Consider the following 24,929-nt stretch of genomic DNA (forward strand, 5'->3'; position numbering starts at 1 on the left):
ATGACACTGAAGCACAGTGTCACCGTGTGAGTCCTGAAGACAGTGCTTTTGCTTCAATCCACCTGCTGAGTGAACAAACCACAAGTGCACTTCAGCTCACAGGCAAAGTAAATGCTGTACACGTGAAGTCAGTCAGTACTGTGCGTGGACTGTTACTGTGTGAATTCATAAGTGTTAGGAAGACGTCAGTTTTCAGATTTGACCACACAGGCTATTAATAAAACCATCACTACCAACCTCAGCACATTTCTAATCCAAACAGGAAACTTCAACATGAGCATATGCAGCTTTTATTGCTGTGACATACAAAATAATAACAATACAAAAACATTCACATGAAATAAATCGTCACATGTTGGTTTGTTTTTCTTTTCCACACACATAAATAGACGTTTTTCCCTACAGGCTCACAGAGTTTAGGCATCAGTGAAGGAGGACCAGAGCCAACACTACTGACAACAGCCCTCTGCTGTAGATCAATCGCTGGCCATCTGGACACAGCAGCATCCTGAATATTTTAGAGTTAACGATTCACATACGCTGGCTACAACTTCTAAAATGTCCTAAAGTCAACCACGCGTGAGGGAGCCTCCACTGGTTATAGACTTTTTTTCCTTTTTCTTTTTCCAGTGGACAGTCCTGAGAAATGCAGGAAGCTGAGCCATGCAGTGGTGATCCTTGGATTTAACCCGGTCCATGGTCAGAAAATGAGCTTCTTCTTCATTGCAGCTGAAAATAACACAAAGGGTTTTGTTATAAACATTATTTAAAAAAAGAAGAAAAAAAACAACTTAAAAAACCTAAGTTAGATTAGACAGACACGTATTTCTGTTCTATGTGTATGTACGCCACATGCTCAAATCAAGCCTATAATGAGCAACGCGCTACCAAGAGGCACCAAGGTTTCTGTTATAAATGTTTCAAAAGTCAAAGCCAGATATTTTCCAAACCACAGAGGAGCTGGAAAAGCTTTGAACCTCCCAGTGACACTAAAAGGTTCCACTTTAGTAAAACATACCCTCCCACTAGCCACGAAACTGTGGGCGCGTGTTCGAATTCAGTATTTTCTGAATTTGTAACTGCAGCTAAATGTACAGCCAACACCCGCTGAATTGCTAGGTTAGGTTTCTAACTTCAGCGAGAAGCAGTCAAAAAACTCACAACATGCTATAAAAAAAGAGAAGAGAAAAAAAAAAAAAAATCAGGTCAGTGTTGGAAGTTCTAAAATATTCAGCCCCTTTAAAGTCCGCCTCAAACGAGTGTCGCAGACACATCACGTTTTTGCTGCTCAAACCACAATATAAACAACATGACTGAGAAAATATTTAACCCAGAGTCAGGGTGGTCTTCTGTGGATTAAGGACACACACAGTGGATTTAGTGCAAATATGAGATCATATACGGTCATTACTTGTCTCCAGGGCTTCGATTTTTCTCTTGAGACCGACTGTCTCCTTCTCCCTCAAAGCCTCGGCTGAACAGTTTGGCCGAGGGAGCTGGGGACCAGGAGTGGGACCAGGCCGATTGCTGAAGTACCTCATCTTCAGAGCCTGCAGAATAAAGGAAAACACCATTTTATACATCTATGTCATCAAACATCAGAGTTGTGTCTCTAATTTGATGTATCAAAGATGCAAGAAGCTGTTTTTTTTTTCTTATTACTGAGATGTGTAATAGAGAAAGTGGAAGATGTGTCGTTAATGCAGTTGTTGAACAATGAGATAGTTCAGGTTTTCTCTCTAATATTATGAGTTATTTAGTGCCTTGCGGTGACTGTTCTGAATTGGTGCTATGTAAATAAAACTGAAGTTGCTCAAACAGAAGGCAAACATTAATTCCTGTGTCCAGTGTTGGGGAGTAACGGAATACATGTACCGCCGTTACGTATTTAAAATACAAAATATGAGTAACTGTATTCCGTTACAGTTACCGTTTAAAAAGGTGGTATTCAGAATACAGTTACTTTGTTGAAATAAATGGATTACTCGGCGGTCTTTTCTTGTTTCATATGTTCGGCTATGCTCTCTATTTTTGGTAATTCCACGCTGGTGGAAACCCAAACAAAACACGCATTAAGAGGCTCTAATGCCTGTGCCTCAATCTCGCGGCCCATGTCACCTCTACTTGCGGCCCGCATAATGAGGTGAAGAAATATTTTTAAAAATTATTCACAAAAATGATTTAATATGAAGGCAATAGGCAGAGTGTTACAGGCATAGCCCTAAAGAATGTAGCCTCATGGGCAGTGTAGTCCGTGCTGCAGGGAGAATGGACTGCCATACCCGTTATGTGTCTGTGAGCGCGAGGAGGGAGAAAAAGAGTTGAAAAGTACGAGTTGTCGCCGACCAGAAACGGGAGATGGAAGCATGCAAATATAATAATAACCACTGCAGCCAAGAAGAGTGCCTGACGAGCCCAGTTGTAAGTAAGCTATTAAGACTCGACTGTACGCTGTGTTCGTGTTTTCCTCCGAAACAATAAGTTCCGTTGCAGCAGCCTTTCAACGCCTCTCTCTGTCTCTCGCTAGAAACGTTGACCCAGACAACAAAGTAAAGCTAGTTTTCGGCTACGAGTCCGACACAGAACCCGACATATTAGCCAGAGGTCCGTTCACAGTTTTATGTCTTTATGGTTCGGAGCCGCAGACCTGTTTTATATATGCGCGGAATAGTTTTCTATACGAGATCGCTGCTAAAAGTGCAGCCTTACCTAATGTCCACCCTACTGTTACTGATTTTATATTAAGATTTAAAAATCTAGCTGTTATTGGTATGGCGAGTAGCCTTCAATAATAGTAATAAATCACACAGCAATAGTACATTCATGTAGTTGTAAAAAGCATGATAATATATTAAGTAATCCAAAGTATTCAGAATACGTTACTGTCATTGAGTAACGTAACGGAATACGTTACAAAATACATTTTGGGGCATGTATTCTGTAATCTGTACACACTGCCTGTGTCAGACTGACCGAGTTTTTATGTCAGGGATTGTCACAGGTGATGAAAACAGGCTCTGTGCCTAGGACTGGAGAAGAAACCAGTTTTCACTGGGAGAGCACCAGCTATGCAGAGCGCATTCACTCGCCTGGATCAGACAATAGCGAGTTTTACTAATATACTGAGACTTCTGAGAAAGAACAAACAACCTACTGCTTACATCTACTACTAAGAAGTTCTTCACACTACACATTTCACTAACACAATCGCTGCTCACCATCACTTCTTCTTTCCAGAGTTAAATCCCTGTGATGTTCTTGTTTCAAAATAATACTCAAATTTTAAAGGTTATAATTTGGACAGAAGAAACTTCGAAGGACGAATTCCAACCAGTGGGAGCACTGGGACTCAGAGGTGCACAAGCAAGCGGCATTGAAGAGGATAACAGCTACTTAACTCGGGTACGGTTTATGTTCACAACTCGTCAACCGAAACATCCCAAAAAACATGTGCATTTAAAAATAAGCAAAGAATAAGGATTTATATTTATTTATCTTTCCTAGCACAAAGCTGTGTGGCAACCACATCATGACTTGTACGAAGATGAAATGTCTACTTTTTGTTTTGCAAGTCTTGTAAAGTCAAGTTTTACAAGTCTATTAGCGGTTTATCTTTGCATTACACTCTTAAAGTAAAGGACACTCTTCACCGGCTGATCACAACGAGAGTCGTACTGCCTGAAGCAAGGCCTGTAATTCTGAGGGAGCTACAAATGAAGCGGCAGGGTTTCAGTGCTGGAGCCGATCTAGCAATCATCAAATAGACTGCAGTGTAAGAATGTTAATATTCTTATTTTAAAACATATCTAAAAATAATTTTAAATGATTTGTTCAATAATATAAAACTGAGAATAGCTACAGTGCTTTAGCTTATTACCTGTGTAGCTGTGGTCCTCGCTGAAGGGTTAAAGGTAAAGAGACCTTGTAGCAGCTCAAGTAAATCGTCTCCAGCTGCACTAAATATATGTTCCAGCGGTGTGCCGGGGAATATTTTGAAGGACACGTAGTCTGGTAGACTACTCAAGCCCTAAAGAGAGATATAACAATAGAATGTAAGCAAGAATCCCCACATTTCATCAAAATTGGGCCAAACTGTAGAAAAAAACAACAACAACAACAAAACCCCCCAAACAAACTCACAGGCCATGTTTCTTCCGTGGGTGTTCCCAGAGCCTCAAAGATCTTAGTAAGTTGGTCGAGATCCGAGTCTCCAGCAAGGAACGGAACCTACAGCAAACGGGAGTGTAGAGAGACATTAGCATGAATATGAAAATAGCTGCGTCCCCTGAGACTGCTCAGGGGACGCAGCCTGCTCATATCTTTGAAGTGAGGTTTATTTACCCGAAGCAGCAACTCTGCCAAGATGCATCCCACTGCCCACATGTCAACACCCACACCGTACATCCTGGCACCAAACAGGAGCTCAGGTGATCGGTACCACCTAGGAAAGACATGAATGAACAATACATAGAGACATATTTTACAGACCTTGCAACCTGGACTTCTTAGTATAATTCTGTCACATTTAACCAGTCGTAGTTTGGTTAAATGTTTGATTAAATCATGGAAAACATTTAAAAAAATATTGCTGCTCTGAAGAACTTCTAATAAGACTAACCCTGGAGAAATTCTGTATTTTTAATGAGGTAACATGGAGACTAATCTGACCTGGTAACAACTTGATGTGTGTAGACTCTGCTAGGGCTGCCAAAAGACTTGGCCAAACCAAAATCAGCCAACTTCAACACCCCACTGCCATCTAACAACAGATTATTGGGCTTCAGATCCTGCACAAAAGAAGAAAAAAAAATTAAGAGGAAAAGGCCCAAAATATAAATTACAAATTAGAGCATATTTATGTGTAAATGCTGCACACAAGTTTTCTTACCCTGTGTAGGACCCAGTGCTGGTGCATATACTCTAATCCCTGCAGAGTCATGAGGATGTAGGCTTTGATGTTGGCTGGAGTTAAGACTAAACTAGTGTCTTTGATGATAACCTTAAAAAAAACAAAACAAAGAACAAGAGTCATACGTACAGCCAGACTTCTCATAATTAATAACATCCATGCATAAATTCATGGTTTTTCATAGCTTTAGGCCACACACACGCACAAAATTAAAATACACTTTTTCTGAGCGGACGAGACATTCAAAAACATCTGGAAAATATCCATATAAAGAAATCATCCAAGATAGAGCAGTTCAGCCTTCATAACAAGAACCATCATCACCTTTGAATGCAGGAGTCTAACTAAAGCCAACCTTGCAGTCCAAAAATATATAGGCTTTTATAATATAGGCTTTTAGCACCGGTAATAAGATCAGCATCACATTTCACCCTCATGTGCATCCTGTTTTTCTGCTGCCTGTAATGGCATCACTTCACTGAGCAGCCAAAAGCAGAGTGATATTGATTATTTTTAAGTGCGTTTATCTTTTTTTGCATCATTCGATTAGGCTCTAAAGCATTACTGGTGGGCGCCTATTTGGAGCCTTTTTATGCTTAGATAATCCAAATAAAAGCCAGAGTAACACCTAGCTTAGCACTGGTGACACTTTGTTTGACCTCTTGTTCGTGCTTTCTTGGATACTCGACTTTAATCTGACCTTACACTACGAGTGTGAACAAAGGGTAAAATTTCCACCTGCTGGCCCACAAGGGAACTGCAGCATAAAAAAGAAAACTTTTTTTTTTTTTTTTTAAAGACATGTTTAACAGATTAGAGATGACTGACAAATCTCCAGACAGAAGCAGTCATAATGCAAAACATGACATCTTCAGGTTTTGTTACAAACAAATAAATAAATAAATAATATCATACAATACTGTACCCTCTAGGCAAAACTGTACTGGAAGACGTTTCTAAAAATAAAATAAGTAAGTCTAAGATTTGGCAGTCTGTTTGTGACTTTAAGAGCTCTAAATGTTATATTATTAATATTTAACTACAGATAAGAAATGTATTCTATTTACTCATTCACACTGTGCTCAGATCAGCTGGGTGTTGTGTTTGTGGCCTTCCAAACACCCCTTTCCAACAGAGAAGTTATAGAGTTGAGAAAATAACATCGACACTTATTTCAAGTTTTTTTTTTTTTTTTTTAATCAAAATACTATTTCGAGTTTAATCTCAGCATTTTGAATTATTTTTTGACCCAATTTTTTTTTTCTTCCTTGGTGACTAAAGCTGAGAAGTAAAATGTATCAGCTGCTCAGGAAGAAATAAAAGAGACAGTTTGTAAGATGCAGTGCCGACAGGTCCCAACAAAGTCTAGTAACATGTTGCACTTTGTTCACCAAATTCACAAAAAAACCAAACAAACACCAGAGCTATGCAAGAATGTTTACTAAACCTGAAGCTGTGAACAGATTGGTCTTCTTAGCCAAAAACCAGTAGCATGTAAAAGTAAATGTGTGAATGGAACAAGATGAAAGCCTAAATTATTATTTGCTCAAAAACTGATGCGAGAATAATGATATTTAGTGCAATTGTTCTTAAAATGGGGAAAAAACCTTCCTGTTTTTAAGGAAAGGTTTATTGTATTACTTTTTATTCATAGTTTATTTTTTGCTTGAAGATTTAAAGGATTTAGAGAACAGACATGTAATGCAGACATGCATTACATTGTTTTATGTTTTCACTTTAAGATATTCACAATGTTAAATGTGTTTTATACCTTTTTTTCCCCTCAGCGTTTCCTTTTCCTTGTTATTCGGAGATATAGGAACAATTAATAAGATTTGTTTGACTAAAAACAAATCTCTAAGTTAGATTTTTGGAGCCGTGTAATGCATTTTTTTATGCTTTTACTTAAACATATTTACACTGGTGAACAGTACAGCACATTGTTATACTGCCAGTTGATTTAACTGTATTTTATAATGTCCCATAACGCTTTTATTTTTAGTTACAATTGTGAATGAAATGCTCCCACTTATACAATGACAACTGAGCACTATCTGTCTCTCTCTCTCTCTCTCTCATATATATATATATATATATATATATATATATATATATATATATATATATAAAAAATCGAGTTACTCGATGAATCATTAAAGGCGGAAAACAGAAAAAATTATTAAGGAAGTGGGAAGCTGCTACCTATTCTATCCATCTATCTACCCCTTTTCTATTTCTATTTAGGTCTCTACTCACCTCCAGGTCTGTTTCCATGAAATCAAACACCAGGCTGATGTTTGATTTATGTCCAAAAGCATCCAACAGCTGCAACACACATAAAACAACAATATTTAGGTTAAAAAAAAAAATAAATACATAAACTGCACAATATAGAAAGATTAAGGTATCTTTCTATACGATCGATACAAGTAACACAAGATTATGATGATGTGCGATGAACATTTAACTACCCCGATAATGTTCGGATGATGGAGCTCCTGCAGCAGTTTTATCTCTCTGAGTGCAGTCCGATTAATTCCTATTTAAAAAAATAAATACGTAAAAAAATCTGTATAAAATGGATGAAAATGAGCTGCAGCATATTGATAGGACCCAGCACTTACCATCTTTAGCCTCAGTTCTGTGGCCAACCTTAATCTGCAGGGAATAAAAAGATAAATGTTTACTGCGGCTCATCAACACAGTGTGAATGGTAGCAGTAAAACACTAAAGCAGCTCGTTTCTTTTACCTTTTTAATAGCAACTATTGTGTCGGTCAGTTTGTCCCTGGCTTTGTACACTGTGGCAAACTGCAGAGAAAAAACAACATTCAAAAACCAAAAGTTAATTTTCTTTTACTTATTTTGGTGAAATTCACTGGCACAAGAAGCAGCGCAGCATGAACCAGCGAGGCTTTGTTGACATTAGCAACCAGCTAATGCTTTGTTAGCTCGCCATCGTGCTTTCTACGGAATAAACAAAGCGGTCTAAGGACGTGCGAAGAAAAAAGCAAAGACACATATCTCTTAAATATTTCTCCCCCTACCTGACCCTCTCCGAGGAAATCCATCTTCTCGTACCGCTTGGCTCTGCTTTTCACATCAAGCGCCATGATAAATAACTGTCAGTGTCGTGCTGAGGCACTTCCTCCTCTGTTAAAGGACCGCAAGTAGTCTTTCCGGGTTAGAGGAAGCTTTAAATTTAAATTGAACAACAGCGACACCTACCGATTTTATTTGTCTAACACCACCGTGAACCAAATTATAGAGCCAAATTAAAAAAAAAAAAACAGCATGATTTATTTATTCTGGATTTGTTTCACTGGATTTTTAAAGGTTTGTGAAATTACAATATTAATATTAATAATACTAACAATACTAATACTGCTACTAATACTAAGATTAATAATAAGTGAAGGGGAGATCTAATCTCAGTTCCAGCCTCATTCGCCTCTGTCATATCTAACATTTTACTGTTATGATGCAACATGCAGTACTGTTATTTTCCTCACAGTTTGTCTTTTTTGCCCCCTTTATTTTTCTTTCACCAGTTAGCAGTTTGACATCTGTCTCCTGGGAGTCTCTTCTGTCAGTTAGGAAGGTTTTGTGATCCATGCACCACTGAGCACATCTCTACATCTCATCTCCATACGCAGTGAGATACCCTCACATCCCACAGGATTAGGCATGGCTCTTCTCCTTTGACCCTCCTCGTCTGCTGCCTCACACGCACATACACACACACATGCACACACGCGCACACACTCGCCACTGACTTTCATTTTTATGTTAAGTTTGACAAGAGGGGTGTGAAGGATCAGCAGGCCTAATACACCCCTCATTCTCCTCTCAGATGTGTGCACATTCATCTGACAGCTCCCAGATGTGAGTGACAGGACCGTATGTGCCCATGCAACCATGCAGAGAAGAGAAGAGAAGAGAAGAGAAGAGAAGACTTTACTATCTTACAATCAAACTTTAGGAACACACGTGGGGGGAGGGGCTTGGGACATTAATGACCACGGCTGACATAACTCAGATCCATTTACATCACTTGCTTTAAAACAAATATGACATATTGATGCCTACTAATTCTGCCATGATTTAAAGGCATTCTTGCGCTCATTCCCCTCCGTGTCTCGGTGAGGCTGTGGATGAAGAGAGACATAAGTGATTCTGGTAGCGTTTGTATAGTTTGTCACTGTAAATCACATGACACTATGGGTAACATTATGCACAACAATAACTCACTCTGGTTATGTGTCACATTAGCAGATGGTGATGCTGTTGAGCGGGTGTGTGCATATTTGTGTGTGTGCGCGCGCGCCTGTGTGTGTATACCTCTGTTTGACGGGCAGGAGGAGAGTGAAACCACAAAGCTGTTTATCAAACTCATAGGAAGTGGGTGTTGTTAAGCGAGGACGTGTCGCGCCACCACATCCTGCTGCTGGAAAGCAGCTTCAGATGGGACAGTGTTCACACAATGTACAGTAAACAACAAATGCAGACCAAATGCCGTTTATGTGTGTATATGCGTGTGGTATGTGACCACCTAATTCTTCCTCAGAAACAACTTTTACACTGATTGCACAGCTATGATAATCTGCTCATTTGGCTATACAAGAGTGTGAGGAGGATGCATTTTGGGTGACCTGTTCAGAGATGTAAAAAAATTAAATAAACATTTATTTTCTCCCTTATTAAAAATTTGCGTTTAACACACATGCTGTTACACACACTCACAGATTTCTTTTAAGTCACTGCCACCCACAAACCATGCATGTCTCTTCAAAATGCCGAATAGAAGATGTGTTGATGGAGTGAAATGTTGAAGTGCAAAGGCAATTTTTCTGCAGAAGAGCAGTGTCACAATCTCAAGTTTGCCTCGAGAATATGCCCCAAAATGTTGAATGATGCACACTGGATGTTCTTTTTTGGTCTTTTTTGTTGGTCATCATTTGCTCTGTTCCACTTTTTAGTGATTTAGGTGTAGTGTTTTGGGTCAATACTTCAGAAATGAAAGGTTAAAAAAGATCCCCGATGGTGTCACCGAGTGTGTAAGGGATGAATGATTCAGCGCTATCGCAGTCAGTGCTGTATCACACACCTGCTGCTGTAGGTTTCTGTCCTCTTTTTACTCACAGAGTCTCTGGGGAAGTGGCTGCGTTCTGTCATCTAGGGAGTTTTCCTCTTTCTCTCTTTCTTTCTTTATGTTTCTGACTCTTTCTCACAGGCCCACACACGCACATGCACACACATACACCACACACACATACACATGCAGCTGTATCTGACCACATGCACAGTTATAACACAACAGGATGTTGTAGGGTGGATGTTTGAGGTGTGAAGGTTCACACAAGCCGTGACAAACAATATCCGTTTCTCAGAACAAATTATTCATTATTCATACGTCTAATAGATGCTGACATTTGTATTTTTACTTTTTTTTCACCTCTATTTTTTTATTGAAGCACATAAACCAGGTTTTGCACACCATTTTTTTAAACTACTGACTTACTGCAAAAGCATCAGCCACACATGGTCCACAAACATGCTTCACTTTGCCCCTTTCATTCTCTGCAGATGTCTGTAGTGACAAGACAATAAGAAAGCAGAAGGACAAACAGAAGGACAATCATTATTTTCCGTGCTGCTGTGTGTTTACAACCAACGCAGAGATTTGTCAAATTGGTGCTGTCAGTCCTGGGCTGCATTGTTAGATGCCAGAGCTGTCAGTCTGAATTAATATTAGGGCAGAAATGTTTTTGTTCACCACTGTCTTCCTCAGGCATCTGAAGCATCTGCGTACACCGGGGCTTGTGGACGACTTCAAGATGAGCACACTTGATAGCTGAGCTCGTACGGAGCCAACATTATGATAATGTCCTTATAAGTAGCAGGGGGATGGGCGCAGTGTCATCTCTTCACATAGACAGAGCCAGCGGGGAGTCCACAGTCAGCTGCATTTAGGGCGTCTTTGTTGTTGTCGTAGCACCCATCTGTATTGTTGTTTTGTTCTGGTCTGTGTCTTTTCTCAGACATCATTATTGCTCTCATTAGAAAAATCTCCATCGCAACCTCAAATGGGGAACAAAGTCTCGCAGTGTTTCTTTTCCTTTCCTTTGTTTGTCTGCGTGTTTGTGCGTGTGTGCGCATCTTCTCTTGAATATGTAAGTCTGGCTGTATTTGCAAACTACATGTGGCCACTTAAATCCTTCAAAGAGGCTGAACACTGTGTGCTGAGCTCCCTTGTTTTAATGCTGTACATACAGAAAATATTCCATTGTTTGCCTTACCTCTTATATAGGCTTATTTGTCTTCTAGTTTGCAGCAGGGTGTCGTAAGAGAACTTTGGGATGAAAGAATATGTGAAATGTAGCACCAAGATTAATTCAAAACCCACAATGGCCACAAGCACAGTGAGGGAAGTCATAGTTGGAAGGCAAAGGAAGAAAAGGCCACTCTGATTTGTTTGTGCGTATCAGGATCTGGAGAGATGGCCCCAGTGGTGTGTTATCCAAAGAGCCATTTACTTCATTAACCCAGTCAGATCACTGAGGCCTCAGTAATCAACCTTGTCACACGTCCCATTAACTTCTCATTCCATCAGCACGGCCCTCGCACCTTCTGACACACACAGACATGTGCACATGTGCACAGATGCACTTTGGTTATGCACATTTGTGTCTGCATCACACACAACTGTGTTTCTTTATTTTTTTTCCCCCCCTCACTGATGCCCATATACACACTCCTTCTCCCCCACTCTCTCAGCTCACCCCATTACCTCCATCAGTCCCAGAGGTCTCGGAGCTCTGATGAGCCCGCCGCTGCCCTGCGAGAAGAGAGAAGCCCCTCGCTGATTGACCGTGAGTCTCGGCTGCTCACAATGTCAGCTCAAGGTTAGTGTGTTCACTCACGGCGCAGTCAAGCTGCGTAGCTCTGTTATGAATACAAGTGCGTTATTAGTATTTTACCTCTGCAGATGCCAGCGATTATAATATTTATAAAGATCCCCAAATCAATTACTGCCATTCACCTTTGCTTTCCCTCTCAGCTTTTGCATCTCTGCTTTGCTCTCTAGTGGCCCCCCACTTGAGACATTTGCCAAAGCATTTATTAATTAACTTGTTTTTTTCTCCCCTCCTACTCCACGTCTTCATCTCAATCTTTCAATCTCCCCTCTCCCCATTGATCAAACCACAGAGGAGCCCAGCATTCGGCTAAAGTGGTTTGAATTCACTTTTATGCGCTGCACATCAAGCACAGGGAAGCATTTACTTTGCATCCCACTTGAGGGAATGAAGATCTTCCACACACAAAATGGCAGGGAGAGATGAAGGAATGAGGGCAGCTCTCGGTCTGTAATAGAGCGTCACATAAGTGGCTGGATCCGTAAGACAGATTGATCTTTTTATGTTGAACTTGATGAGCATGAATGATGCACCAGATTTCCTGTAGCGGTGAATAGAGATGAAAGGATTATCCAGATATTTAGATCATTCAGGCAGGAACGTTGCCCTGCACTGCTGTCTCTTTTCTCCCCATCATAATTCAATATTTACAGTTTAAGCTGGAAAACTGCTCCCTCTTGGCCGCCTGTATCTGGTATCCATGGAAACAGATTTGAGAAGAGAGTGCTGTCTTTATGTGTCCGGGCGCGTGCGCGCGCATATGTGTGTGTGTGTGTATGAGAGAGAGAGAGCGAGAGCGAGAGTGTAATGTTTACTGATACACTGCAATTGATTGGTTGTTGGGGAGCAGCTGTTGACCCCTCTCTCTCAGGGGTCTCTTTGTGTTCTTGCACACAACCCAGATCAATAGACACACACGGACGTGAACACAGACACACACAGATTTTGCTATTTTAAATTTATTCTAGAGTCAGTTTCTGTTTCTCTCCTCCAAAACCCATAAAAATCACCCCTTCCCAGATTAATTCAAATTTAAAGGTAGCCTTGACTCGTAGCCATAAACCTGAGCCTTATTTTAATGAATATGTTGAGCAGATCATGCCAAATCTGTTTAGAAATCCTGGGACTGTTGCTTTCACTGTCATAACATTTGGTCTACATAAAGATAAAGTAAAACACGCAGAAATACACACACGCTATAATGTAATACCCCATGCCCTTATATGGAGAGATGATCAAAGGCGCTGTTATGAAAGCGCTCTCAATATAATAAAGACACAGACACACAGACATGCAAACGCAATTGTGAAACTAGTCAATGTGGCACAGCAGGCAACGTGCAAAGCAGTAGCATCCACACTGCTGATGGCATTGCAGATTTTTAACTACAAGTCTGAAATTGTGCCGAGTGTTTACATGCTACTGAGCACACCACCCTGGCTAATGAAACATTTCCCAGTGGGTGCTCTACATAGGGACACATGGGCATGCATGCACTCACGGACACACACACACACACAGACAAACACACACATGCCAGGGATGAGTAACAGCTAGTAACTGTGGGGCACCAAGAGAGAAAGGTCATCTGACATCATTTGCATCGCTTGTTAATGTTAAAGAATGTTTTCCATACAGGGAAGGTCAAGTTTTGCATGGAGACCCGATATAAACATAACTTCTGACAAAGATGAATTAATGGAACAACTCAGGCTTGTTCATGCCTGGTTGATGTGGGTTTTCCATCCTCCTCTAATGTGACATATTAAGGGGAAAGCACCAGCACTAGCACCACACACACACACACACACACACACACACACACATGCACACCCCACTCTAATCTGCCTTTTTTTTTCACCCACTCAACCCCACCCACGCACCCACCTTGTCTTACTCTGAATACAACGTGTCAGCAGCGCAGCGTGGAGTGGCAGCGTTTGTCTCGCTGAACACACACGTTGAATTAGAATAAATGAATACCACGCTCACCAAATAGCACCATCGCAGCTCATTCCAGTAGTAGTGGTTTGTGCACAAGCCATTTCCTACGAAGACAAAGGTGATAAACTTTATTTATAGTTCAGCCCACGGGCTTGCAAAATGTTTCATGTCAAACACCCCCAGAGGATATGCATTAGAACCACTACTGATAAGATTTATGTATTAAGTTATGACTCAGCAGAAGCTGCCTATTCTGGATGAGCAAAGTGAAGGCAATGATCACAGCATCTCTAATATTCTAAATCGGTTATCTTTTATTCATTTGGACTATATGGAAAAAGATAGCTTTTATTGTAACCCCAACCCTGATAAGGATAAGCCATATCTGTTACATCATTAAGGCTGCTAATTGTGTGCTCTTTTTTAAAATTTGTTTTCTGATGACAGAGCTTTTTTCATCTTAAATTAAGTGAAGCCCTTTACTGGTTAAATAAAATGCTACAGCTGAATTATGCCCAATTGTTCATGCAGGTGTTCAAATGAAGCCACAGTAGCTCAGATGCTGATTCAAACAGGACTGGCCAGATGTTGAGCCGAATTAACATCTGTTGTCTGGTATAATTGCTCTGAGACAGTGATTCTCAAACTTTTTCTGGCTTGCCCCCACTTCAGAAGTCAACAGCCCCAAAACACCAATGCATAATAATAATAAAAAAAATCTACAACTTTAATGAAACTTTAGTGAATTTAAACACCAACTCTTAGTTTGCCTACAAATTATATTCACTCAAACTTAGCTGTAGTCCATATTTTACCCCTGTTTGTTTATATCCAGCCAATTAATCAAATCCCACAGCTCTAAGACCATTAAATATTTATTTATCATTACAATTCAGGCATTTTAAAGCCAGGCTCAGTAGACTACAGTTACATAGTATCAGATGCATATTTCCCTTAAAATATTTATTTCAGTCGCAGTCTCTTCTGCTCTGTATGCAGGTACGTATCTGAACCTGTTGAAAAACAGTGCCAAACATGTTTCTCCTCACAGCAGTGACTCAGTCAAAACAACAAGCCTTTTACCAGATGTTGCTTTCCCTATTTGCATTACATTAAAATAACACCGTGCCAGTATGAGAGCAGTCCCACGGGAGAAAGCCCTGGGAATTAGGGGGAGGTTTGGAAAAGAAAAAAAAAGAAAAAAAGGAAAAAAAAGGGAGACTCGTTGAGGTTGTTTGCTGCCAGGGGGAGGCGATGTCGCTCCTCCTCTTCTCATCTCTCCCCTCTGCTTTGCTCTGCTAGAGCTTTTAGTCTGCTGGGTGAGATCATTACCAGACACCAGGCTCCGGGACCTGACATTCACCGATCGGAAAAGCAGAGAGAGAGAGAGCAAGAGCGAGCGAGAGAGAGGCACAGAGAGAGAGAGGTAGAGAAAAGCTTGGCCCAGTGCAACCGGCGACGAGCAACCCCCACCACCATCTCCTGCCTCTTGTGCAGCCCACTGACGACTAAAAGCGCGGTCTTGTCGCTGAAATTCCACCCCCCGCTGCTGGATTTGGGCTTGTAGTCGGATGCGGGCTTGTTTTGACTGCAGTAACAGTCCTGCTCTCACCCCCTCCTCCTCCCAAACCAGCCGAGTAGCGGATTTGCGAGGGATCTCAGTGCCGTGCAAGCTCCCCGAGTGACCAGCGATCCCGCAAGGCATCGGAGATTCAGTGCGCACGGCGGCGGCGTCAGCGGCGGCTCTCCACAGCGCGAGTCAACGCGCCAGAGCCTCTAAAGATCTTATTTCTACCAGGAACTGGACCCAAGTTTCCGATTGGATTTTTTCTCCTCCCCTGTGCGGCTACCTTGATTCTGCCACCAGATCGACTGCAAATCCTATTTTCTCGCTCTCTTTTTTTCGCTCTTTGCTTTCCAAAGCACCGTTGACGCCATTTTCCCCGGGATTTTCTGTCAAAAAACATATCCGTCTCTTCTGGCACCGTTTGACAGCTCCACGGGAGGCTGTCACCCCATCCGTCGCTTTCGTAAAATGTCTCCAAATGGATTGTAAATGATCGTGATAAAATATTTACACGTTAGAGCCGAGTGTGAGACAACATTAGACATGGGTAAGTAGCCCCGGTTGACTGACCACATTCCACACCTGAATGCACCTCTCCGGTGAAAAACTGTGTTCGTGTTTGTAACGCCACTTGGCCGCCCGTGTCTGCTTTCCATGTGTGCTGTTTGAGCTGCCTGTCACCTCCTACAAAGCCTTCCACATTCTGCCCGCGAGACTGTTATTCCTTAAATGTGAAATTTCTTGCAGTCACATGCCAGCAAAATCGCCCGAAACACACGCGCACGCGCGCACATGCTCGCGCCACCACTCAACGAGACGCACACCAGCCCCAAACAACTGTGGTACTACTCGGTCTCCATCTGTTATTACTGTGTAATACCTTGGTAATTAGATGGTGGTGGTAGGGGGCGGGTAAGAGAAAACAACCAATTAAGGCCAATGGGATAAAGTGTCCACTGCTCAGATCAGGGTTTAACTCAACCACAGCTCGGCCTCTTACGTTTAAATCTGTTTCTGCTGTAGTGGACCACCTGCGCCTTCACTGACATGGACAGTCCATCACATAGCATCACAATCTGTGGCATGCAGCAAGCAGATGGTTGTCACTCTTTCGACCTGTCAGTTGTTCCTTTATCTGAAGTTAAGCTGTGATTTTTGTTTGCTTGTTTGTTTCTAAATGTTTTCAGTGTTTTGTTGTTGTTGTTGTTTTAGAGGGAAAAATGTGATGTCATGTTGACTTTATCTTTATTCTGATTATCATCATTTTTTACTAGTAGCACAGTGTGCACAAACTGTAGCATCGTCATCACAGATGTGTGCCCAAATGTAGTAGCTTGGTAAAACAGCTCTGCCCACTGTGGTTGTATTTATCAGCAGGTCATCAATTTCACGTGGGTGTCAGAAACTACGTGTCCAAATGCCATGGCCCTGTGGAGGAAGGTGAGGACCGGGGGTCGGTGGTTATCATTAGCACCTAGAATCCTCTGTCACAACCAGACCACCAAAAGATAAACGGATAAACATGACCAAGTCTCACTGCGGGCTGACGTGCGATCAGGTTCTCTTGGATATATATGAGGGCTTGATTTTATAAAAAGAAAAAGAACAAGGGTTAAAGTAAAGGACAACTGTAAGAGAGGTGCGTGAGTAGGTGGAAGGAAAGGAGGCTGAGGAACGGATAATAGAGGTGATTCAAGCTCGGATGGAACCATCGATCTTGTCTTGTTAACAGTTTCAGCTCCCCCAGACCTGGCGGCATTTTTGTGGTGCGAAAGTATGAAACAGGCTATTAGACTCCCGGTTAAGTAATGAGATGCCTGCATGCCACCTTTAAATTAAAGTATGAGAAATCGATTAGGTGTATCCCCTTCTGCGCTGGATACCTTGGGTCGAAATAGGATCACAGAGAAGGTGGGTGGGGGAGGAGGGAATGTGAACGGGATCCAAGGACAAATCTAACTGTTGGCAGGCTCTCTTAACAGAATATCAGCACTGGAGCACCTTTTGGCAGAGCGCACAGAAAGAGGGGAGGGAGGGATAGGGAAGTGGAGGGGAAAGGGAAGAGGTAGCAATGAGGAGAGGGGAGAGAACAGAGGTTGAGGGGGAGTGAGGTGAGGGGAAGGAGGAAGACAGTTGGGGAGTAGGGGAGGTGTTTTTGCTGACAGCCATTTTGTGGCTTCTGCTGCAGTTAAAATGGTTTAACATTCATCTGCTTCAGCCGGGGAGTTACGTGAGGATGGTTTTAGTGCTACCTGGCATATGGCTCATCCAGTGGATGTGCGCGCGTGACTGCGTGAAGCAGCTTTAAGGCCATCTTTTTCAATTATGGCTGTCCCACACATGATATTTTACGATTGTCCTTCTCGCTGCCCTGCAGCTGAACACATGCACATGAACTGGGGAGAGAGAGAGAAAGAGAGAGAGGGCTTTATTTTGTATTTCATATCCAAATATATATATGCATTTATCCTGCTGGGAAAAAACCCAGAATAGGCACTTTTTAGGGCTTCCATCACCTTGCTCTGCTCCGAGGGACTAATAGACATCAAACTTGAAACCTCACGCTGTGCCCATTGGACTTGTGAATACTAGAAATCTGGGCCCATTCTCTTTGGTTTGTCTCCAAGCAAAGACTGGACCCTTCTAGAAACATTGGCATATGTGGCTACCCTTCACTTGAGAGCCCGAGGAACAAAATAAGGGGAAAAAAACTGCAAATGACAGCCAGACTAGGATCATCAGCTCACACCAAGATGCTCATCTACATCCAGGGATGGTCGTGCTTCTGCTACGTTTGCATAAAAAAGCATGAAATTTAAAAAAAAAGGATATTCACCTTGTGCAATCACGCAGGCGTTTGGTGCGTGTGCGCGCGTGCATCTGTCTGCATTTGTGTATGAGCTATTTGTGTGTGCACCTCAGGCACTGGGCTGCTGGGTATGCAGCCTTAAAAGGTTGTGTTTCTGCTGCCATCCCTCTCTCTCTCTCTCTCCCGCTCTGTGTCTCTCGCTCACACTTGGACTCCCCTACCTGTTTTGTCTGCCGTCTGTATCGTTCACCATCTCCGTTCTGTCCATCTGTATTCCATTATCAATGCTTTATCATAATTGTAAAAGTACAAGGCGAAATGTTGGAGGACTGTCTCATTCACAGCCTTTCACATCCAGCACAGGCAATGACCTTATGCTATTTGAGAGGGAAGCTGGTTAGCGCTGGCAGTTTTGAGAACATAATAAAGCTATTTATGCAGCGAGTCTGGCCTCTTACAATCACCCTGCTGTCTGAGGCTGGTCGAGGTGTGTGTGCGTGTATGTGTGTGTGTGTGTGTGTGTGTGCATCGCTGTGTTTGTGTGCATAAAAGAGAGAGTGAGAGCGGGGAGAGGAGACAGTGAGGCTCAGGCTAAGTAAGTGAGGGAGGCCCGAGGAGGGGTCAGTCTTACATAAACTCTCAGCTTGTCTGCCAGTAACAGAACTAACACCGCTTAGGGCAGCGAGCAGGGAGGGGAGAAGGAATAGTCATGACCCAGCTAAGGGGCTTATGCAGTAATGGCCCAGAATGACCAGAATTGTACTAATGCACGATGCCATTTTGCTGTCATACTGAGCGATAGCTGTGAAGGGGTACTAAGTCGTAGGCACAGAGTGGATGCGCGTCTATTTAATGTGTGTGTGTGACTGAGTGAGTGATGTTGTGGTTGGCAGCTGTCTCTTTTTCCTGTCTTTGTCTTCAGTCACATGACATCCAGGGCAGCTTTCACACATGCCATTAGGGCGAGTCACCGAGCTGACATTAGGAACTGGGAGGCTCCTGAAGGACCAAAGGGGGTCATGTGGGCACTGTAAGACCAGGCTGGGACTACACCTGGACTGCACCGCCTTTTGTTTATATCTGTAAAACTTTGTATGCTTAAAAGTGTGATTGTACAAGCACGGCGATGGCTGTGGAGTTTGCGGGAATGAGTTTCTAACTTCCAGGCAGTCAGCAGTTTTCATTCTTGCTGGCACTCTTGAAACAGGCAATCCATCAAACTGAGCATTATTTATGTCTCAGTGTTACTGATTGATGTAACACTTGCTATGGTGTGGTTGTGCACTGAGCACAGTCTGCTTTGAAGACTCGTGTTAGTCAAAGAGTTAAATGAAGGAGGCTCTGGGATGTGAAATTTTACCCTGCCAAGAAAGCTTTGCACTTAAATTCTTAGTTGTCACGATGTCACTCCCCCCCCACAAAAAAAAAAAAGTGAATTTGGTATATTCTTCCATTAAACAGGCTGCTGTCAAGGAGCTAAGTTTAAAAACCAGTTATTTTGAATGAAAACCAGTGATTTCCAAGGTAGGAAATCAATCTGAGAATGTATTAATGTGCTTTGGGAAATGTTTGGCAGTACAGCCATGTGAGCAATTTGGGCTTCATAAGCTTAAACATGCAAAACCGCTGTTACGCTCCTTAAATTTTTTGATCCTTGACTGCCACTGGGCTACCAGAACCTACATCAATAACCCTTGTAAGTGGTTTCAGATTGGCAGACTTTACGGTTAAAAAGAGGGTTCGTTGAAACAAGTCTTTTTTGACTTTTGTTTATTTAAGGGCATGCAGAAGAAAAAGGACACACGGCTAACTTTGAGAGCTGGACACTGTGTGCAGTCTTGCAATGGTTTGTTGGAAAACTTGCTGTGGATTAAGACTGCTCAGTCACACTGCAAGCATGTGCTCTGAGGCCCCTTAGATATTATGATGGGATCAGCTGTTTGTACAGTAGCGTGGGCTGGTACAGTACAGCACACTGAGAAAACACATACAGCTAAAGGAAAATGACTGTAGTAGTCATGCCAGGGAGTGTATTAGGTTAATAGGTATGCAAATCTTGATATATGCTCTGAGCCAGTTGTGCTCTTTCAGATCTTTTTAAGTCTGCGGGAAGCAAGATCCCTTTACTTGAGTCATGTCGACAGGTAGTGGTCTAGTCTGGGTTCACATCAGTGTAAATGGTGTCAGGCTAAGCTCAGCATGTGAGACAGCATTCCCCACTTCCCACTCAGTCGTGCCTCATGTCATATTGACTGATGGGATTCCCTCGAGCTGTAGTGAGAAGTGTAGTCCACTGTTTGTTTTGGTTGCTTTCTGTTTATACGCCTGTGTGTTAGTAGGCCTGTGCAAGCGCACGTGTGTATGTACGTATGGCGTGAGCGTGTAATATGGATCTGCGTCTGCACGTGCAATGATCCAAAACAGAAATCCTGAATCCTCCTGACAAGCAGCGGCCACAGTGTTTTTCTCCAGAGAGCAGGAATAGCAGCAGGGGGTGCAGCATGTGTACGGCAACGTTGTCATTTTGGATGTGCGTCTGTGTGCGTCTGGTTTTTTTTCTGTGTATGTGTGTAGCAATGCGGCTGCATGCGTGTGTAAAATGGTTCAGACGCTAGTTTTTCCAGACCAGCTCGTAAACCACATCTGGGGAAAGAATTTAGATTCCTTCTCTCCGTCTTTCTCTGCTGCTTTTCCTTTTCCCCCTTGTGTGTTCCCCTCCCTCCTCCTTCACTTCTCTGAAGAAGAAAAAAAAAAACAACAAAAAAAACGGAGCCAGCTTCGTTCAGTTTTTTTCTGTCTTGTGTCCTCAGGCTAACTTCAGCCTGGTTTTAGAGCAGAGAAGAGGAATGTCTTATTTTGCACTGATCACTCTAGTGTCTGCGCAGCTCCGCTTCAGATCTGTCACAAGGATGGAATAAGTAATGAAGGGTGAGAGAGAAGATTTAGCAAAGAGGGAGTAAAGAAGAGAGCAGGAAGAGAGGAAGGCAAGTGGGTGTCAGAAATGAGTTTGTTTATGCGAGGTACAAAATGCAAATGATAGTTAGGCAGCATGCCTCTGCAGCTCTGTGATGAGTGTGTGTTTGTCTTCATACTTAACAGGCAGGCAATGATGGCGATGACAGAGAACAGGCCTGTGCTGAGAGGTAGCAGTGGAATGGAAGCTATGGGGATGACAGAACGGGTCTCATACGCCCTTTTTTCCTAATTATGTCATTCACCTGCTCTTTCCGCAGACTGTCCCTGGCTTCGCTGTGTTCCTGTGGGACAATCAACACAACCTCAGTAGCTGATTGACAACAACCAACCAGCCCGACAGACTACTGCTTTCTATCTTCCTATTGGCTGGCTGCCAAGGCTTCCCCCATCCTGACTGGCTCTGGTGGGAGAGTGGATGGAGCAAAGGGATCTGGTTGGCTCAGCCCGACCCAAAGAGGCTGACCTTCAGGGAGGTAGGGTGGGGCCAAATGAAGGGGACCAAGAAGGAGCAGGAGGCATCGGGTTGGCACGCAGCGATGATGTGATTAACGGTGCCATCAGTGAAGGTGAGGGGTTAGAGGAACAGGGGGACGGGCTAATGGAGGAGCAGGAGTTCTCCATCAAGGAAGCAAGTTTCCAGGAAGGAAGTCTAAAGCTGAAGATACAGACCACCAAGCGCACCAAGAAGCCCCCAAAGAGCCTTGAGAACTACATTTGCCCACCGGAGATCCGGACGACCATCAGACCTCCAGTTGGAGAGGGCAAAGGGGGACGGCAGGGGCGAACAGGTAGTGGAGGAGGGGCGGGGCGGGCCCCAAAGGAAGAAGAACGAGGGCCCCCCAGAAAAAGGGTAAGTCATGACACTGTGATGCAAGTTTGAGCGTTATTGAGTGAAAAAAAAGGCTTCTCTCACTCTCGAGATCTCTGAGTTGACCGCTCCCTTTCTCACACACACCTTTCTCGGTAGCTCCCTTCCCGGCTTGGTTACACGGGGTCAAAGTTTGCCCCGTAATTGAAACCAGCCTAACTGAGATCACACAGCGACACACATACAAGCACACAACACACACTCACATAAGAGCTGAGAATAGGGCTGACATAAGCAAGTGACAGCTGGCGTCTGCTCTCTCCATTTGTGGTCATATACACAGAGACCTTTACTGTCTCCTCTCCTCTCCTTTCCTCTCCTTCCCTTTAATGAAATCAGCTTTTGCGGGTCAGTGCCTTCAACGCCGCCCCCCTCCTCTTGCCTCCATCACACCCTCTACACACTATACTGGTGTTGTACAGGTCCTTGGGGGAATCTAGTGTTTGCAGTGTGTGTTGACCTACACAGTGGTGTGCGTGTCCAAACCTGACAGCCATCTCGATGTCACCGAGCTCGACAGGCCAAGCAGGAGTAAAGGCGTCATGTTGTCAACATGATGTTGTGTCGTGTTTTCCTCCGCTGTGCCTCACTTCTGTGGCTTCGGCTCTTAATTGGCTCGTGAGACGCGCCCGTGATTGGTGTTTTTTCATCAGTGTCAATAACAGTCCTGCCTAGTCTCCATTCAGTAAACGCTTTGGGTCAAAGTTCAAGCGAGGGCTGCTCCAAGATGAACATGATATTGTCACTTGTTGGGATGTTTTTCTCATTTTTCTCAAGTAGATGGATTTAGAGTAAGGCAGTGAAAACAAGTGCAGCATTCAGCTATTTGGGGCTTTCATTTTACTTGAAAGGGTTCGCACATTCAGGCTAGTCACCATCGAATTATCTGCCACCCTGCTAGCTACAGAGGTATTGTTAGGCTATTAAAGAAGTTTTTATTGAAATTGTTTTCAATAAAAGTTTAGTATATGGCAGTCAAGCAGTGTGGTACAGCACCTGCGAGGGCAAGAGTGGCAGAAATAAGTACAATCATATGGCAGGAAGAAGACAGCAGAAAATAGACAAAACCGCAGACTAGAGTGCATATGAGGTTAGTTTTTAATATAGCGAAGGGTTGTTTGAAATATCTTTAGTAAAAAAAAAAGAAATCTTTGTTGACTTTAGCTTTTATGATGTGTTTAAAGGCTGTATTGTAGTTTTAAGTGTTTACCTTACAAGTGGAGTGTCATGAGTAGTGAGAATAAACACAAAGAAAACTAATTTTTTTATTTCTATTGACAGTAGGCATGTCAAAACAGTAGAATTTTAAACTTGATACCGATACCCGTGAAAATATTTGGTACTCGTCACGACATTTATATTCCAAAATTAAGAGGCACATTTTAAAAATATATATTAGAACAAATGATGGTCCAGTCAAATGTAATCAGCTACAGCCCTGTTTCATTTATACCTCTGCTTCTGACTACTTGGTATCATAATTCTTTGCTGAGCAAAGCTGCTGAGCACTGTTTCTGTCTAGCTGCCTGTGGACCTTTCATAATATAATACTTATTAGACACAAATAATTCTATTACCCTGTCAACTTATCACTGTTTAGTAGCAGTAGTTATAGTAGTTTAGTAGTAGTTTACACACTGATAGGCAGGATTGTGAATAAAGTTTGCCGCTAGCATTAGCAATAGCTGCTACTTTAGCCGCTACCTTATGATAACCTAACTAATTTGGCTAATATGGCTGTCATATAATTGCTAATAGTTAAACTGGCCAGGGCAAAACTTCTGACTATTGTTTAGCAAATTTTTGTTGTTGAAATGAGAACTTTATTAACCTCAGGAAACTCTTCGTAAAGATTGGGGGTTTCAAACTTTAAGATGCTCTGCTACGTTTTTTGCTAGTGTTCGTGTGTTCACGTGTTCAGCTGCTAGTGAGGGCAGCGGCTGCACGCCTGTCTGTTTGCAGAGGTGCTGTATGAAGTTCTCTGTCAGCTGGAGGAAGCAAAGCCGGTGCCGCTGACATCGATACTGTTGCAAATGAGTATTTCAGCTGATTGTTTTTTGTAGTATCAATCAAGGATCAACTTTTTCTGATGACACTATTCAGTACATATGCTGCTTCTGGTGAAATCTTCACTTGACAGTGCCGTGCCCCATGTCTTAGTAATTTGGTGCATAATGAAACCCTGCAACACGTCAATTCAATGAGCGCCTCGGTCGATATAGTAGAATTAAAAAATGCATTATTGGCAGGTTGTTAAGTCACAACTCAGCGAGCAGATTGTTCTCTAAATAAACTGGGAGTGAGTGGGTGTCAAGTGTCGCCCCACGAGTGACCTATCCAGGCAGCAATGCTAATGCTAACCCGAACAAACAAAGCATTTTCAGTAGTGTTGTGTATTACATGTGAAATAAAACAAACTTTGTAACTTTACAATTGTCCAGACTTCATGTGTGAAAATGGCTTTGACAAGTTGCACATTCATAATATCTTTATGGGAAAAGGTTTTGTTTTTTACATTTTTTAATGAATTGCTGGATCGTTCTAGTCCTCTCTAAGTTTTTGGTTGTTTATAGATATTTGCAATTGGTAGACAACGGTTTACGTAAAGATTGCTCGCCAACATGATTGCTCTACACTTGTGTTTTTCCAACAATTGGAACACTGGCTTGGAAAAGAAATTCATGGTCATTTCTTTGTTGCCGGCAGATTTCAGTGTGATTTACAGCCACAATTTCCAGTAGTTGTCTTCAGGATGTGTATTCTTGTCTGAGCTTTTCTGTAAATAAAGTATGAACAGGCCTCTGAAAAATTTCAGTGTTTACATCCATTAGTAAGCTGAATGAGCTGAGCTCGGCGCTGTGATGTTTTTAGCAGCCATTCCTAATCTAGCGCCATCGGCCCCCACTGGGAAGCCCACTGCTACAGTATGATTGACAGGGG

At 42.6% G+C, this 24,929-nt stretch overlaps 2 protein-coding genes across 2 annotated transcripts in view; one reads left to right on the top strand and one right to left on the bottom strand.

The window, feature by feature from the left end:
• Positions 1-274: 274 nt before the first annotated feature.
• cdk7 (cyclin-dependent kinase 7) lies at positions 275-8,085 on the bottom strand. The gene is made up of 12 exons (XM_084946977.1): positions 7,956-8,085; positions 7,660-7,719; positions 7,534-7,567; positions 7,381-7,448; positions 7,166-7,234; positions 4,889-4,999; positions 4,669-4,787; positions 4,342-4,441; positions 4,141-4,227; positions 3,878-4,027; positions 1,412-1,550; positions 275-729 (listed from the first exon to the last, which is right to left on the bottom strand). The coding sequence occupies exons 1-12, from the start codon at positions 8,019-8,021 to the stop codon at positions 701-703; spliced, it is 1,032 nt and encodes a 343-aa protein (XP_084803103.1). The 5' UTR covers positions 8,022-8,085; the 3' UTR covers positions 275-700.
• Positions 8,086-15,058: 6,973 nt separating this feature from the next.
• The window catches only part of setbp1 (SET binding protein 1), a 37,885-nt gene continuing 28,014 nt past the window's right edge, over positions 15,059-24,929 (top strand). The window contains exons 1-2 of the mRNA XM_084945453.1: positions 15,059-15,883; positions 21,379-21,971. Coding sequence (XP_084801579.1) covers positions 21,537-21,971 — 435 coding nt within the window. The 5' untranslated portion in view covers positions 15,059-15,883; positions 21,379-21,536. The remainder of the gene's footprint in view (positions 15,884-21,378; positions 21,972-24,929) is intronic.

Source organism: Perissodus microlepis, chromosome 12 (assembly GCF_051167445.1).
Source record: "Perissodus microlepis isolate ML-2025 ecotype Zambia chromosome 12, ASM5116744v1, whole genome shotgun sequence".
Lineage (NCBI taxonomy): Eukaryota > Metazoa > Chordata > Actinopteri > Cichliformes > Cichlidae > Perissodus > Perissodus microlepis.